We start from the raw sequence: 13,003 nt of genomic DNA on the forward strand, positions 1-13,003 counted from the left end.
CAACAACATTCCTAATATATAGTTTCTCCTTTCAGAAATACAATATTTTAGTTCTTGTCATTTATTTTGTGTACGGCTGCGGTTCAAAGGCAGACTAACTCACTCCCATACTGGTAACACTTCAGACACATTGGCTAGTATTGGGCACCTGCTGCCCTCCCCCAGAGAGGCACTAATAAATAATTATTTCAGAAGAAAAGGTAAACCTGTAACGTGACTTGAGCCAAACTGACAGACTACTCCTCTGCATGGTTCCCAGCAGCATGGGTCTCTGCTGCAAGCCATGCAATGTATTTGCAGGCAGGCTGGCAAAGTAACTGGGCAAATGCCAGAGCTCCTTCAAATGCTGTTACAGGACGTCTTTCTCATGCGTAACAGGAGTGTTCAGGAACTATTTTGTCCAAAGCCTTACAAAAGAGCTCTTTTCTGCTGGACATTTCGTATCTGTCTTGTAGGGTGTGCAGTCAGTGAGCAAAGGGAAGTGACTGACAGGACAGGAACCCCATGCTGAAAACCAGCTATTCTATTGTTTAGAGGGGGTGTGCCAACTTCAGTTTCAGGGGAAGCACAGTAGTAAACCTTGCAAGCCTTTGCCCTAACAGCACCAATACGCAGCTTGCCTCACTAGATTGCTTAACACACCTGACAGCAGCCTGTGGCAGTCAGCTTCTCCAGGGCATAAGTGCTTTCCCCTGTGCACCGGCTCTGCAGGGCTGGCCCAGCTCTTCGCATGGGGATGCTGCTCATCATCCCCACGCTGCACGATGACACACCCTCACTCCTCTGTGCTTCTGTTTTCCACCGGAGAACTAGGATATTTTGTTTTGTATTACCTGCTTCGCCTCTGCTTCCCACCAGTGCATACAACTGTCTTTGGACAGCAGGTGGAAAGGGGTGTTACCTCAGGCAACAGGTGAAACAGGTATTCTCTTGAGGTGGAGTCATGCATTTTACCCAAGAAGAGTTTAGAAACAGTCCTTAGAGACCAAATGCATTTCTATGTCCCTGCTGAATCTGCTGAGCGCTAGGATTCATGCTACTGGTTTGCATTTAATGATTTTCTGTAGAGCAGCACAGCTTCAGAAGAGTGCTCCCATCCTTCATCTTCATGGTGATCAGGGGACTCTTCTGCGAGGTGTGGATTTGAGCCCATTCAGCCTGGGGAGAGGGCTGAGGCGACACCTCCACTGCCTGCATACGGGCTCTGTAGAAAACGTGGCTGTCGCTGCTGCTGTCCCGTCCTTCCATCAGTTCCTAAAATGGGGTAAACCCTGCCTGGGTCTTTTGAAGACTGGCTGTGGGTATTTCTCCTCAGCAGAGGATTCACTGCTGTTCCTCGGGAGTCAGGAGCGTCGTGCTCCTGCAGCTCTGAGGAAAGTGTCCCAAGTCCGGAGAAGCTCGGGTTTGGGGTTTCCTCTTGGCCTCAGCATTTCCAGTTGCCAGCTGTGCAATACACCCCTCACCCTGCTCACTGTTTGGATCCTTTTCTGAACTGGTCAACTGTTTAAATCCTTAACGTCCTCACGGCCGGCACGACAGTGAGAACGTGATACAAATATCTAAATTAAAAAAATAGTTTGCAGTAATTTTATTCTGCATAGAGTAACAAACATCAAACCATCAAATCCCTCCGCCAGCCCAGAATGCTTCTCTAGGCTGTATGGTGAAATCCCGTCCTCTGAGAACTAGAATCTATTCGTTCTCCCCTTCCTTAGGTTAACAACGTCAAGGTTTTTTCAAGTCATAAAGTTGAAACCTTCCTTATCGGTGCTGATTTTGTGAACAACCATTCCAAACGGCCAGCGGAGAAACTTCAGCGGGGGAAAGAAAGAAGGAAAAAAAAAAAAAAAAGACGGAAACGCGGGGATCTGTCACGACCCCGCTGCAGCCCGGGCTGCTCGTCCCGCAAGGGCCGCCGCTCCCCGGCCTACGGCAGCGCGCCCCGCGCACACGGCCTGCGCCTTCACCGCTTCCCTCCTCCTCTTCCTCCCGCCCCCCTGCGCGCCCCCGCGCTATGGCCGGCGGGCGGCGGCGGCTGCTGCTGCTGCTGGCGGCCCTGCTCGGCGCCCTGCTCGGCGCGGCGCAGCCCGAGCTGCGCTTCCGGCCGGCGGCCGAGTCCCCCGTGCGCCTCTTCACCGAGCCCGAGCTGGCCAGATACGGCGGGCAGGAGGTAGCGGGGCGGCGGGGCCGGGGCCGGGCGCGGCGGGGCCTTGTCCGTCCCGCAGAAACCACGCTAAAGCCTCGGGGGCACCTTGTCCGCTGGCTGCAGCTGCTCTGCTCTCCCCCCCCCCCCCAGTAATTACGGGGTAACCCGCTTGTTAGGCGTTTGCGAGAAGGCTGCTGGCGTTGGTGCGTTGCCAGCCCGCTGCGGAGTTGTGCTGCTGGCTGGGGCGAGCCCGGAGACGGGACGAGACAGGCGCCCTGCTTCGCTCGTTGGCTGCTTGACAGCGTGCTCACGCCGTTAATTCCAGATTAAACTCAACTGGACCCAAAAGAATTTTCTCTCAGTAGCGTTAGTTCGTTCAGTCAGCTGTGTAGGGGGAAGAAAAACAAACAAAAAATTCCCTGCAAGATTACAGAATTAACAAAGGAATTTCAGCTCCACAGTTCTTAGCTTTCTGTGACACACGAGTCTCAGCTAAAGGTCAAGTTCAAAATGATAAATCCCGTATCAAGAAACAGATGTGTTCTCCCTTGAAGAACTTGCTGGCCCACCTTCTCAGGGTCTTCTCGAGATACTTGCAAGAAACTAACCGTCATTTTCATGACTAAAAATGTGGTCATGCCAGCAGAAGACAAAGCAGAAGCAGTGGCTTATTAAGTGAAGCAGATGTCAGCAGATCAGATTTCTGTGTTTATCTCTTATTCTCTTAATCAGATAAAGAATGCCATTTGCCATACACCTTTTTATCTTCAGCAATATCTGTCTGCACTAAGAACAGACATCTTCAAGCAAGCGTCAGGAGGTGACTTGCAAGAAGGAAGTGCCTTCTATGATTATTACATTTAGGTTAAATAGATTCTCCCATCCCACATGCTTAAATCTTAAAAAAGCCTCTGGGACAACTTAAAAGTACAAGCAAGAAATTTCGAGAGAGTTACATGTATGTTTGTGTGTGTATATATATATAGAAACGAGACAGATCTTTGCAACATAAGCAAGGTTTTAACCCATGTCTGTTCTACTGTTTACTATCCCAGCAGAACAAAACATTTCAGTACGGAAAGCAGGAAAGGGTCATACTCTTCATGCATGCTAAGGTGTCCAGAATATAGGTGCTTGGAAATACAGCGTCACCGGTAGTCTTCCAGATAGAACTGTAGTGTTTTTTCAGAGAGCTGCTTGTGATGTGGGAGTTCACAGTCTCTACTTCCTTTTATAGCTCCCAATACTTTGTTTTTTTGTTTCTTTTCCTCTGCTGCATATTGCCAATAGCTGACATAAAGGTACATGAATGGGTGGCAGATGAAAGCCTTCAGAGTGGCCCTGTATAGAAATGCCACGTATTATATTGCTCAGATACCCACAGACACATCATTTTTACCATGCAGCTGATTATAGGGTCAGATTAAATCTCTTAGCTCTGTATTTACTGTGCATTTGATTGTGAGCTCATTGAAACGCACAGCAGAGAATATTAGTTTCAGTGTGCTGAGGGCTTATGGATTTCATAGCCAAAAGCAGGTGGTGGTGGTTTTTTTTTAAACCTACGCTTAAGTGTTGAGGACCCATGGACTTCTTTCTTTCCAGGAAGGACAGCCCATTTACTTGGCAGTGAAGGGAGTAGTATTTGATGTCACTTCTGGAAAAGGTGAGTTTGTTTGTCACTCTCCTGTCTACTTTGTTTTCATGATGTTGTTCCTTGTTCATTTATTTTTAAATATCACCACACTGCTAGCAATCTGAAGTTCAACTGCAACAAAAAGAATATACTTCTTTCTTTTTTTTTAATCTCACTTTTCCTCCCCTGAAACCTCCCAAGCTAAGGTTTTGTCGAGAACATAACACTGGTCTGAGATTACAGCACCATGTAGACAGACAAGGTAGCGTAGTCTAGTTAACCTGGCCGCAGACGATGGTGACTGCTGAAGAGGCCTGCCCGGGGCCCCTGAGTCCTTGCCAGCTGTATAGCCTGGCCACTTGGGAGCCAGTACTATGGCATTTTATTGCGCTGGGTACATGAACTGACCAGATCAAAGCTAACTGAGATGTGCCTGTATCGCCCTACACTACACCAGCATTGCCTCAGCTTCATACCTCCTTTTGTGCTGGTGTTTGTCTACCTCTGCTCTCCAGTGGACTGGTCAAAACTCTTGAAGAGCTGTCTGTGACTCTGGATGGGGGGGCCTAAGTACTTTTTTAATATTTTCTTGTCTCATGAGACTTTATGTCTCATCGTTTACGCATCAGCCATTTATTGCTGTAGTTACTGTCTGTGCCTTGACCAGGAAACACATGTTTTAATTTGAACTCCTGTTATTTAATTCAATTTGCAATTCTAATGTGGAAAATACAGTAATACTTTTAACTACATTAGGTAGTTGGAAGTAATCTCTCTGAATTGTATCTTGGGTTTTTACGGGAAAAAAAAGTTTTTATGGTTAATAGGAAAGGTAATGCACTTACTGTAAAATGTTTGGAGGAACCAAGGGGGTCCTGGACATTCGCCTTAAGGTCATAATAGGCAACTTAATGGTTTGCTGCTTTGTTTGTACTAAGCTTGCTAATTCACCTTATCCCGACGTACATGTTGACTGATCTTCAAATCGTAAATTAGACAAAGGTTTGGCACTGCCAATTCTGGAGTATACAAACCTCCTATGAGAATGTAAAGCATAGTTCCCTACACGATAGATAGGTTTTAAGAACGCAGTACAAGAGTTTAACAGCTGTATTGTACCATCTGTTTTTTAAGCACTGGGATGTATTATCAAAATAAGGTAGCAACTCAAAAGTCAGTTTTGGAAAGAAAAATCTTAGACTTGAGTTGTTGCTTTTGGTTCACTGAGAGGTGAACTGTGTGAAAAGTAGCAGCTGATTCTACCCTCTACAATGTCAGAGTATCGCTTTTTTTTTTCCTGTGACAGAATTTTATGGAAAAGGAGCCCCATATAACGCTTTGGTTGGAAAAGACTCAACACGAGGAGTGGCAAAGATGTCTCTGGATCCAGCAGATCTTACTCATGACATAGTAAGAAATTGGTTTATTAGTTTAATTCCATTTTGCAAAGTTTTATTCTTTTGCTTTGTGTTCTGCTAGTCAGTACATATGAAAAGCGAGGAAAGATGATGAATGGTTATATTCAGCTAATTTATATTATATTAATTTAAGTAGATTCACATATTTTAGTCTAATGTGAAAACAAAATGAATTAACATTCTTTAAATACATGAAGTGATTATGTATTCATGAATGCTGCAGTAACTGTTAACAGCCTGGGAGAGGGAAGTTTTTAATCTGTGGAATAAGTACAATTTATACAAGTAAGCGTGTTAAGGGGAAATTACCTGCTGTTTAAAAAGATACTTCCAAAGAGAGTAAATCGCTTTGTTAATTGGTATAGCTTATCCTGTGCCACTGAACAGGCAGTGGATGCTGACTGGGGCAGTGAGCTGTTGCTTGTTTGTGATGTTATTAGCTTCATGAACTAACCGTTTGTTTCACCTGCACATTAATTAAAGTTTTGTCAAGGATGAATCTGAATGAGAAGAATAAGATTGCAAGTTATACTATCAATCCTGTTAATCATGCTCTGCAAATTAAACCTGAAAGCTGACCCTCAGGTTTAGAGTAATCAACAAGAAAAGAAAAATGCATGTGAACATCTGCATTTTTATTTCTTTGACTATATTTCATTTAGACAGGACTCACAGAAGAGGAACTAAAGTCCCTGGATGATATCTTCAATAACGTGTACAAGGCCAAATATCCAATTGTTGGCTATACTTCTCGACGAATTCTGAATGAGGATGGCAGCCCCAATCTCGACTTTAAACCTGAGGATCAACCACATTTCAGCATTAAAGATGAGTTTTGATTAGTGTTTTAGTACCTAGAGAATACTCACAGGGCCACAATAGAATGAATATTAGATTTGTTTCCTGAAAGGAAGGACATTTTATATAAACTATAGGTGTACACATTTATGTATTTTCTAAACAGAAAACTGATTGATGATAGCTAATTGTTGGAATGAATTCCAGAAAACAGGGAGTCAAACAGATCTATGTTAGCGGCACATACTCATGCTGTTTGCTCTGAATTATAGGTATTATTTCATATGGACGTTCTTACTGCTTGTATTTCTCTGTCTACAAACATATAATTTAAAATTACATTCTTTAAGAGATAAGGCGGTTTCTAATAGTTGAACATTTAGTGGTCTTTGTGTAAATCCTAAGTTGTTTCCCATTCCTTTAAAAACTGAATGTATTATCTGGACCAGCTAGCATCAGTTCTCTCTGCTTCATTTTTTGTGATTAATTATAGGTGCTCACATATATAAATAGGTGTAGCAGATGCTTACTCTTTAAAAGGCATTGTGGGATTTAATATTTGACAGGTTTGAGAATACTGGAAATAAAAACAGTCGATCTTTTAAAATGTAGTTACAGTGGAATATTTATGCAAAGCCTACAGCTATAAAACAAGAAAAATAAATCTTTTTCCCGCTTGAGAAATACTGTGACATTTTCAGTAGATTCTTATTATGTTAGTTTTAAATAAATGGCACTTCATTTTTATTTTTTGAAATAATTATCAAAGATGTCATCTATATTAGATTATGATGATTTCCTTCTAGCTTCCTCCAGTCTCCCTCTGACAAAAAAAGGAAATGATAGCCCACTGTTTCCCACATACTCTTATAGTATAAGTTTATTACAGTAATTTAGAATCCTGTGGAAATTTTTAGCATCTTCGTATTGACAATTTCAGCCTCTCATTTTTAATTTCTGTTAGTTTTTCTTTGTTTTAGTCTGGCTTCATCGCTGCTGTTGCAACGAGGTGTGCATTCACATATTCCTCTTCACTTTAACCTAACATAAAACTCCAGATCCTGTAGGGTGAAAGAAGTCCTCCCTTTATCAGATTTCTCTGGCAGTATTTCTTTTTATTATCCTCTCTTAAACAGTGTTACTGATTTTACTGTAAATTCATTTTGTATCTTACTATTAGACCACATAAGCTGGAGGAGGGGCTCCATGGGCCACCTTCTCTTCTGCTGTTCTGTGGTGGTCTGGGGCAAAATAAATAACTTAGTTTTGAAGTAAAGAAAATGTTATTGCTTCAGAAAATCAGTACTGTATTGTTATAACCACCGATCTCTTGGCTGGACACCAACAGCAACTGGAAGTTGGCCCGTTGATGATGCCTGCCCACAGGTACCACCACTGTATACCTGCCATCTTTATGTGCATGGGGTGGGTGATAATAGCGCTGGTTGTTCTTTGCCAGCATTTCACAGATCAGTTTCCAAGGTCTACATGTTTTTCTCCCTTCCCTTCCCTTCCTTGCGTGTTTGTTTCCTCAGGGGGCAGCTGTGGGAGATGTGCTCCTGGGATTATTGTAAATTGTCTTGGCTTCATCTGAGATCAGCATACTCCTCAGCATTTAACAATTTCGGACGTGGAAATTTTGTAGCTAGATTGTTAACACATCACCCCTGCATGGCTTAGTGTTACTATTCTCTCCCTGCTTTTCCTGTTCATGCTATGAAGCTCACCTTTGCTGATCCCAAAGTTGATAAGGCATCTTCTATTTATACTTTCAGGTGCATTTCAGGGAAGAAACCTTCCTGTTGCAACGGTGTTATTGAAATGGTGATATAAAAAGTCTTTTAATGTGAGATCCTTGCAAATTCAGCCTGCCCTCAGTTGTGCCTGTGAAGGGAGGGAGACGTCCCAGTCCTTCCGTTCTGTTATTAACAAGATTATCACAACTGAATGCATTTTAGAGTGCAGAATGTTTCCTTTTTGTTTCCACTTCAGTTTGGGAACTGAAATACTCACTTCTGTTCAGTCACTTCCTAAGCTATTTCACTTCAGGTATTATGATAATAAGGCTTTCAGTGGGCCACCAGAAGGACTATATCCTTAACCTGGATATTCTTCACTACTGTTCACTATCATTAACTCCTGTTACTGATAACATGTTCAGTGACTACTTTTCTAATGCATTCAGAGTACCACAATATTTCTTTTAGTGTTACTTTAATGACACTGTTTTGTTTCTAAGGCTGTTACTTGTTGACAGCCTGAAATTTATTTTGCTTAAAAGCATACTGTCTGCTATCATTGTTTTGTTCAGTCAGTTGCATTTCCTTGACCAAAATACATTTTGCCAGTAAGACAAGTGCCTTCACTAACTATAAACTGCACTCAAAACAATCAAACTGTGCAAAGCCATATTATACCCCTCCCACTATCCTACAGCTCCTTTGGAGAATGATGACTTTCTTTTTAATTTATTTGGAGCTTCCTGCTGACATTGCAAATATCATTGTTTTTGCTGTGCTGCTTCTAATCTGTGTCTTGTTAATTTAACAGGAGGTTTTTATAATCAGAGGTTTTAATGAATTGCTGTGCCAAGAAAGGACTTACTTTAGTAACAGTTGACTCTCCAGAACGTTGAGAAATATCAGATGGGTTCATCACTGAGGAGAAGCATAAACGGAGTTTTCCACCTGACACTTTTTCCACTAGTCCCTTACTTTTTATCCTAATACCTTTGACTAACTTTTGCGATAGGATTTGAAAACAGATGTTCTTATCTTAAGAAAAGGCTAGATTCTGTGATCCTTACTTTAAGAAGGATTTATCTGATTAACAACTAGAGCAAGAGGAATAACTGTATAAGCAACCAAAATTCAAGAACGGGGTTCCACTGAGTTTCAAAATACACGTGAAATGCAGATCAAAGTATAATCTCAATTTTTACAGTTGTAGAAATGGCAGTTAAATGAAATCAGACTAAGAACATGTACGGTATGTTGGTAACAGCATTATTCTTCATCCTAATCAAAACAAGACTACTAGCCAGAAGGATATTTAAAAGAATACAGGAACTTTTGAATCCTAGTTCTAATCCCAAAGGCTGACATTTTTCCAAGAAGCGCATGGCCTTGGGATTAGACATAAAATAAAGTGGTTCTTTCTTAATAAGTGTAACGTGTATGGAGACCCTTCTTTCTGTAGCCCGTTGCTAAAATACCAGAGTTTCATTGATTTAAGTGAATCAATTTCTGTATCGGTTTTCTTACGCGGAACAGGCCTTCTTTTTCTTTGAAAACTGCTGCCTAGGCCAAACCAATAATCTTTGTGGTCTGACAATATCGGTCGTCAGTTTGGAGTACTGTAGGAATCAATGCTAGATGATGTTTCAGGCTGCGCTTGTCATACCTGCCAGACTTTTACATTTCAGTAAAAATTAAAAGAGGATGCTTATCTATTTCAATACAGCGCTTTGGAGTGGGAGGAGCTTCCACACTGTTTGTAAATCATCTCCTTTAACTTTTGTTTCAAAACCACCGTCAGACTATATATTCAACAAATGATAGTTTGGAAAAATCTTCAATTACTACAGTTTGTCCCTTGAAGACTCCCAAGAGCATGCAAAACTCACTTGCTGGTGCAGGAGAAAAAACAGGAAGAAAATGGTTTAGCTGACTTTTACAAACATATTCTGGCACGTATCTGAAATGCGTCCAATGTAATTTGCATCTGTTCAAGAGAAAACGGAAGAGATGTGAAGAGTTTCATGTAAAAAGTCCAACACTGATTTTTAAGCTGATCTGGTTAAATTGAAGAAAAAAAACACTCCAAAAAACCTGTGAGTACTTTTGTGAGTGAAAAAGCTGCCATTCAGTAGGATTCAGCTGCACATCAGTAGGATGTGCTGAGTCGCACTGATTAGTATCAGCCTATTTTCAGATCAACACTGGCCATTCTCAGGGATATCTCACAATCCCCAAAATTTACATAAGTGGTGACAATCACACACTTCCTTATCCGTGATTCATTATGCTTTTGCTTAAATTGTTTTCTGTTTATTCAGGAAGCAACATTAAAACCAGACAACTTATATGGAGATCCATGCACCATGAGTAATACTCAGACAAAGTAAAATGCACGTGAACCTATAACCTGAAAGTTATTTACATGGTCTATTCCGTATAGAATGAATACTTTAAAAAAAAAAAACAAAACCCAGTCCGGGTCTGTGAATGCTTCGATTAACGCAAACAAATTCATAATAACTTTTATATTTGTGACAATTACTTCACTCAGAGCCCTCTTTGTGAAAGCTGATTTAGATAGAGACATATTATAGAATGCATCTGACTACTTTTTGAGGAAAAATCATTGCTTTATTAAAAGGTGATTTTTTTCTCTTTCTTTCTTTCAGATCAGTGTCTCAACCAAGTGTATGATAGGTGGGCATCACTGCTGGAAGTACAATCATAGCACAGGCATAATTTTGATTTTGTTGTGACAAAAAAATTCTAACCAAGAAAACAATAGGTGGGAAATGAGAACATATCTCAGTGTGCTATGGGGGCAATTTTTACTGTTGAGGTAGATTTGGCAGAGCAATGCAGGCAGATCTGATAACAAACACTGCTTCCTATTTTTGTTTCTGTCAAACAGAGTCAATGTTAACAATCTTAACTTGCACCCATACCCATTTGTTGATCTTCACATTATTTCTATTTTGGCCTTGCTCTTCCTGTTCAGTGGAAGGTGTGAGTCCTAATTTACTTGTTTACAAAACTTAGGCTCAGATCTTCTTGGCTTGGATTATCTGTTGACAAGAAATCCGCAATAACAGACAGAAAATGAGATTAACGTTCTGTGAAAAATAGACAAGGCGCACCTGGATAAACTGCAGAGTTCACATAACAGAGCCACAGGAAGTACTCTGGAATAAACACTTCCTGCTGCCATTTCCCATAGGTTATTTGTAGCTGTTGCAATCAGAAATTCTGCATTGCTTATAAATGTTTCAGATTAGTGACTCCTGCAGTACTTTTTGACATGAAGTTTATCCTTCTGAGAAGTGAAAAATTAAGCAGAATCTGGGCGCAAGACAACTGGGAGATAAGCCATCGAGGAAAATCAAAATATGACATAATTTTCCTTCCACTGAAAGAAACCTCACTCAAGAGCAGAAGAAACAATGTCCCAATGTGCTTATTTTACCTCCAGATTTTGCTGAAAGTTCTGTCAAGGCAGAACTTGGCCTTGTGGAAAGGCAGCAGATAAAGCAGAAACTTGGATCTAACCCTAGCTTTGTGAAAATTCAGGTCTACTTGGGCTTTAGAGGTTAAAACGGTACAGATACTAGACTGATGAAAATGCAATACATAAACTGAATCCAAACAGGATTGTGAACTTGTGGAAATGTCTGAATGCAGAGCTCAACTTAGAGGCTTGCACCCTTCTTTTGTAGGCACTGGAGTCCTTATGTTACTGTTTAATAGACCCACAAATAAGACTTCTGAGTAGTGGTTGTTCCAGCCAGTAAAGGAAAGAGAATTTTCTTTTCTGACACTGTGGCAGATAGAATTAGAAGATGATGAAAGTGAAAACTTCCCTGTACCTAGTTCTCTTATGGTCCTTGGCAGAGATACTAAATTCAGCGGCGCTGCATATGCAGAGCTTAGTTCCCAAGCCATGAGCCTCGGCGAACACTTTGTAGATCAGACTGATACCTGTATTAAAGTACCTGTGGCAGATCAGGAGTATCCTAGAAGAGCTAGCTTTCTAGTTGGAGGCTGGGGCTAAAGGGTACCCTTTATTTTACATTGCAGCAGTGCTGTGTTTGTAATAATCACAGATAAAGGCTAAGTAACTCAAAACTTATTACATTTCATCCTTTGTTATCTTCAATGATTGAGTCAAAATCCTAAAAACAGTCTCATTTAAAAAAATAAATACTGCTCCATGAAAAGCAAAGGGCTGATTCTGAGCTATAGAGCGGTGCAGCTGTGCATCTCTCATATTTAAGTATACTTCATTATGGCAAAGATGTTAATTCAAGGGATTATATGATCAAATTGAGAGAATATTCTTAGGTAACATATGCGTGTCCTACATTAGCTGGAAGTGTCAAGAATGCCACTCATTTTTCCTTATTTATCATTTAACCATGTTCTGTACTTCAGAACAGCTAAGCAGTGTTTTTTAAGAGTAGGACAGTAGCAATTTAAAGGCATTTGTAATGTATATTCATGTTATATAGAGAAAAACATACAGGTATGTCTGAGCCATACAACATATACAGATCTAGCAACTTAGGCAGAAGCAACAATGTTACAGGCTCTCTAAAACAAATTCTGTTCCATATATTCCTTAAACTGAAGTTGAACAGGTCAGAAACAAGGCCCTACAGTTTCGATCTCTGACAGCGTTAACAAAATGGTAGGCAGAATTGAAATGATGGGGATATTTGAAAAGCTCTGATTATTAGACTGCAAAGGATCAACCTATCAACTTTAGTAAGCTTGGAAGGGCTTTAAAAACACGGAGGAATGTTTTAGGAGCATGTGCTGAGCCACTGTGATTCTACATATTAAATATTATATATAAATTGCTCCTGCTCCCTAAAATAAACACTTCCTTCCCAATTCTGCGAATGGTCTCCTTTGAGTTCAGTATGTCTTGGAGCTGGAAGAAAATAGGCCATCGAAAGGACTGTATGCAAAACAGCAGTTTATCATCGGTGAAATATAACAATCGGAGGCAGTGAGAAGGAAGGTAAGTGAAATTCTACTTGTGGAAAGCAGCAGGCGATTATAAATAAGTCTGGGAGAGTACAGTTTCAGAAGTGGTGAAACTTGCTGATGCACTCAGAGAAAAGGCTGAACTTGAGAACGGAAGAGTATGACATCCGCCTCGGATACAGTTCTGGGAAAATCAGAGTGAATTAAACAGTTCGTGACTGCTGGCTCCTTTCTTGACATCCTCAGTCTCATTTTCCAAAAATACTGAAGGCATTTGACT

General features: G+C 40.9%; 1 protein-coding gene and 1 long non-coding RNA gene across 8 annotated transcripts in view; one reads left to right on the forward strand and one right to left on the reverse strand.

Moving 5' to 3' along the window:
* Window positions 1–1,854: 1,854 nt before the first annotated feature.
* Window positions 1,855–9,816, forward strand: NENF (neudesin neurotrophic factor). Its single transcript, XM_068939794.1, has 4 exons — window positions 1,855–2,170; window positions 3,752–3,812; window positions 5,089–5,192; window positions 5,863–9,816. Exons 1-4 carry the CDS (start codon window positions 2,015–2,017, stop codon window positions 6,037–6,039), a joined length of 498 nt encoding a protein of 165 aa, XP_068795895.1. The 5' UTR covers window positions 1,855–2,014; the 3' UTR covers window positions 6,040–9,816.
* The window catches only part of LOC138066851 (uncharacterized), a 60,554-nt gene continuing 54,099 nt past the window's right edge, over window positions 6,549–13,003 (reverse strand). For all 7 annotated transcript variants that reach the window (XR_011140413.1, XR_011140414.1, XR_011140415.1 and 4 more), the window contains one exon: window positions 6,549–10,802. This is a non-coding gene — a long non-coding RNA (uncharacterized lncRNA). The remainder of the gene's footprint in view (window positions 10,803–13,003) is intronic.

The sequence above is a fragment of the Struthio camelus genome, chromosome 3 (assembly GCF_040807025.1).
Source record: "Struthio camelus isolate bStrCam1 chromosome 3, bStrCam1.hap1, whole genome shotgun sequence".
Taxonomy (NCBI): Eukaryota; Metazoa; Chordata; class Aves; order Struthioniformes; family Struthionidae; genus Struthio; species Struthio camelus.

Coding starts and splice junctions, on each gene's coding strand:
- NENF (XM_068939794.1), top strand. CDS start 2,015: ATGGCCGGCGGGCGGCGGCGGCTGCTGCTGCTGCTGGCGGCCCTGCTC. Junction 2,171..3,751: donor CCAGATACGGCGGGCAGGAG/GTAGCGGGGCGG, acceptor CTTTCTTTCCAG/GAAGGACAGCCCATTTACTT. Junction 3,813..5,088: donor TGATGTCACTTCTGGAAAAG/GTGAGTTTGTTT, acceptor TTCCTGTGACAG/AATTTTATGGAAAAGGAGCC.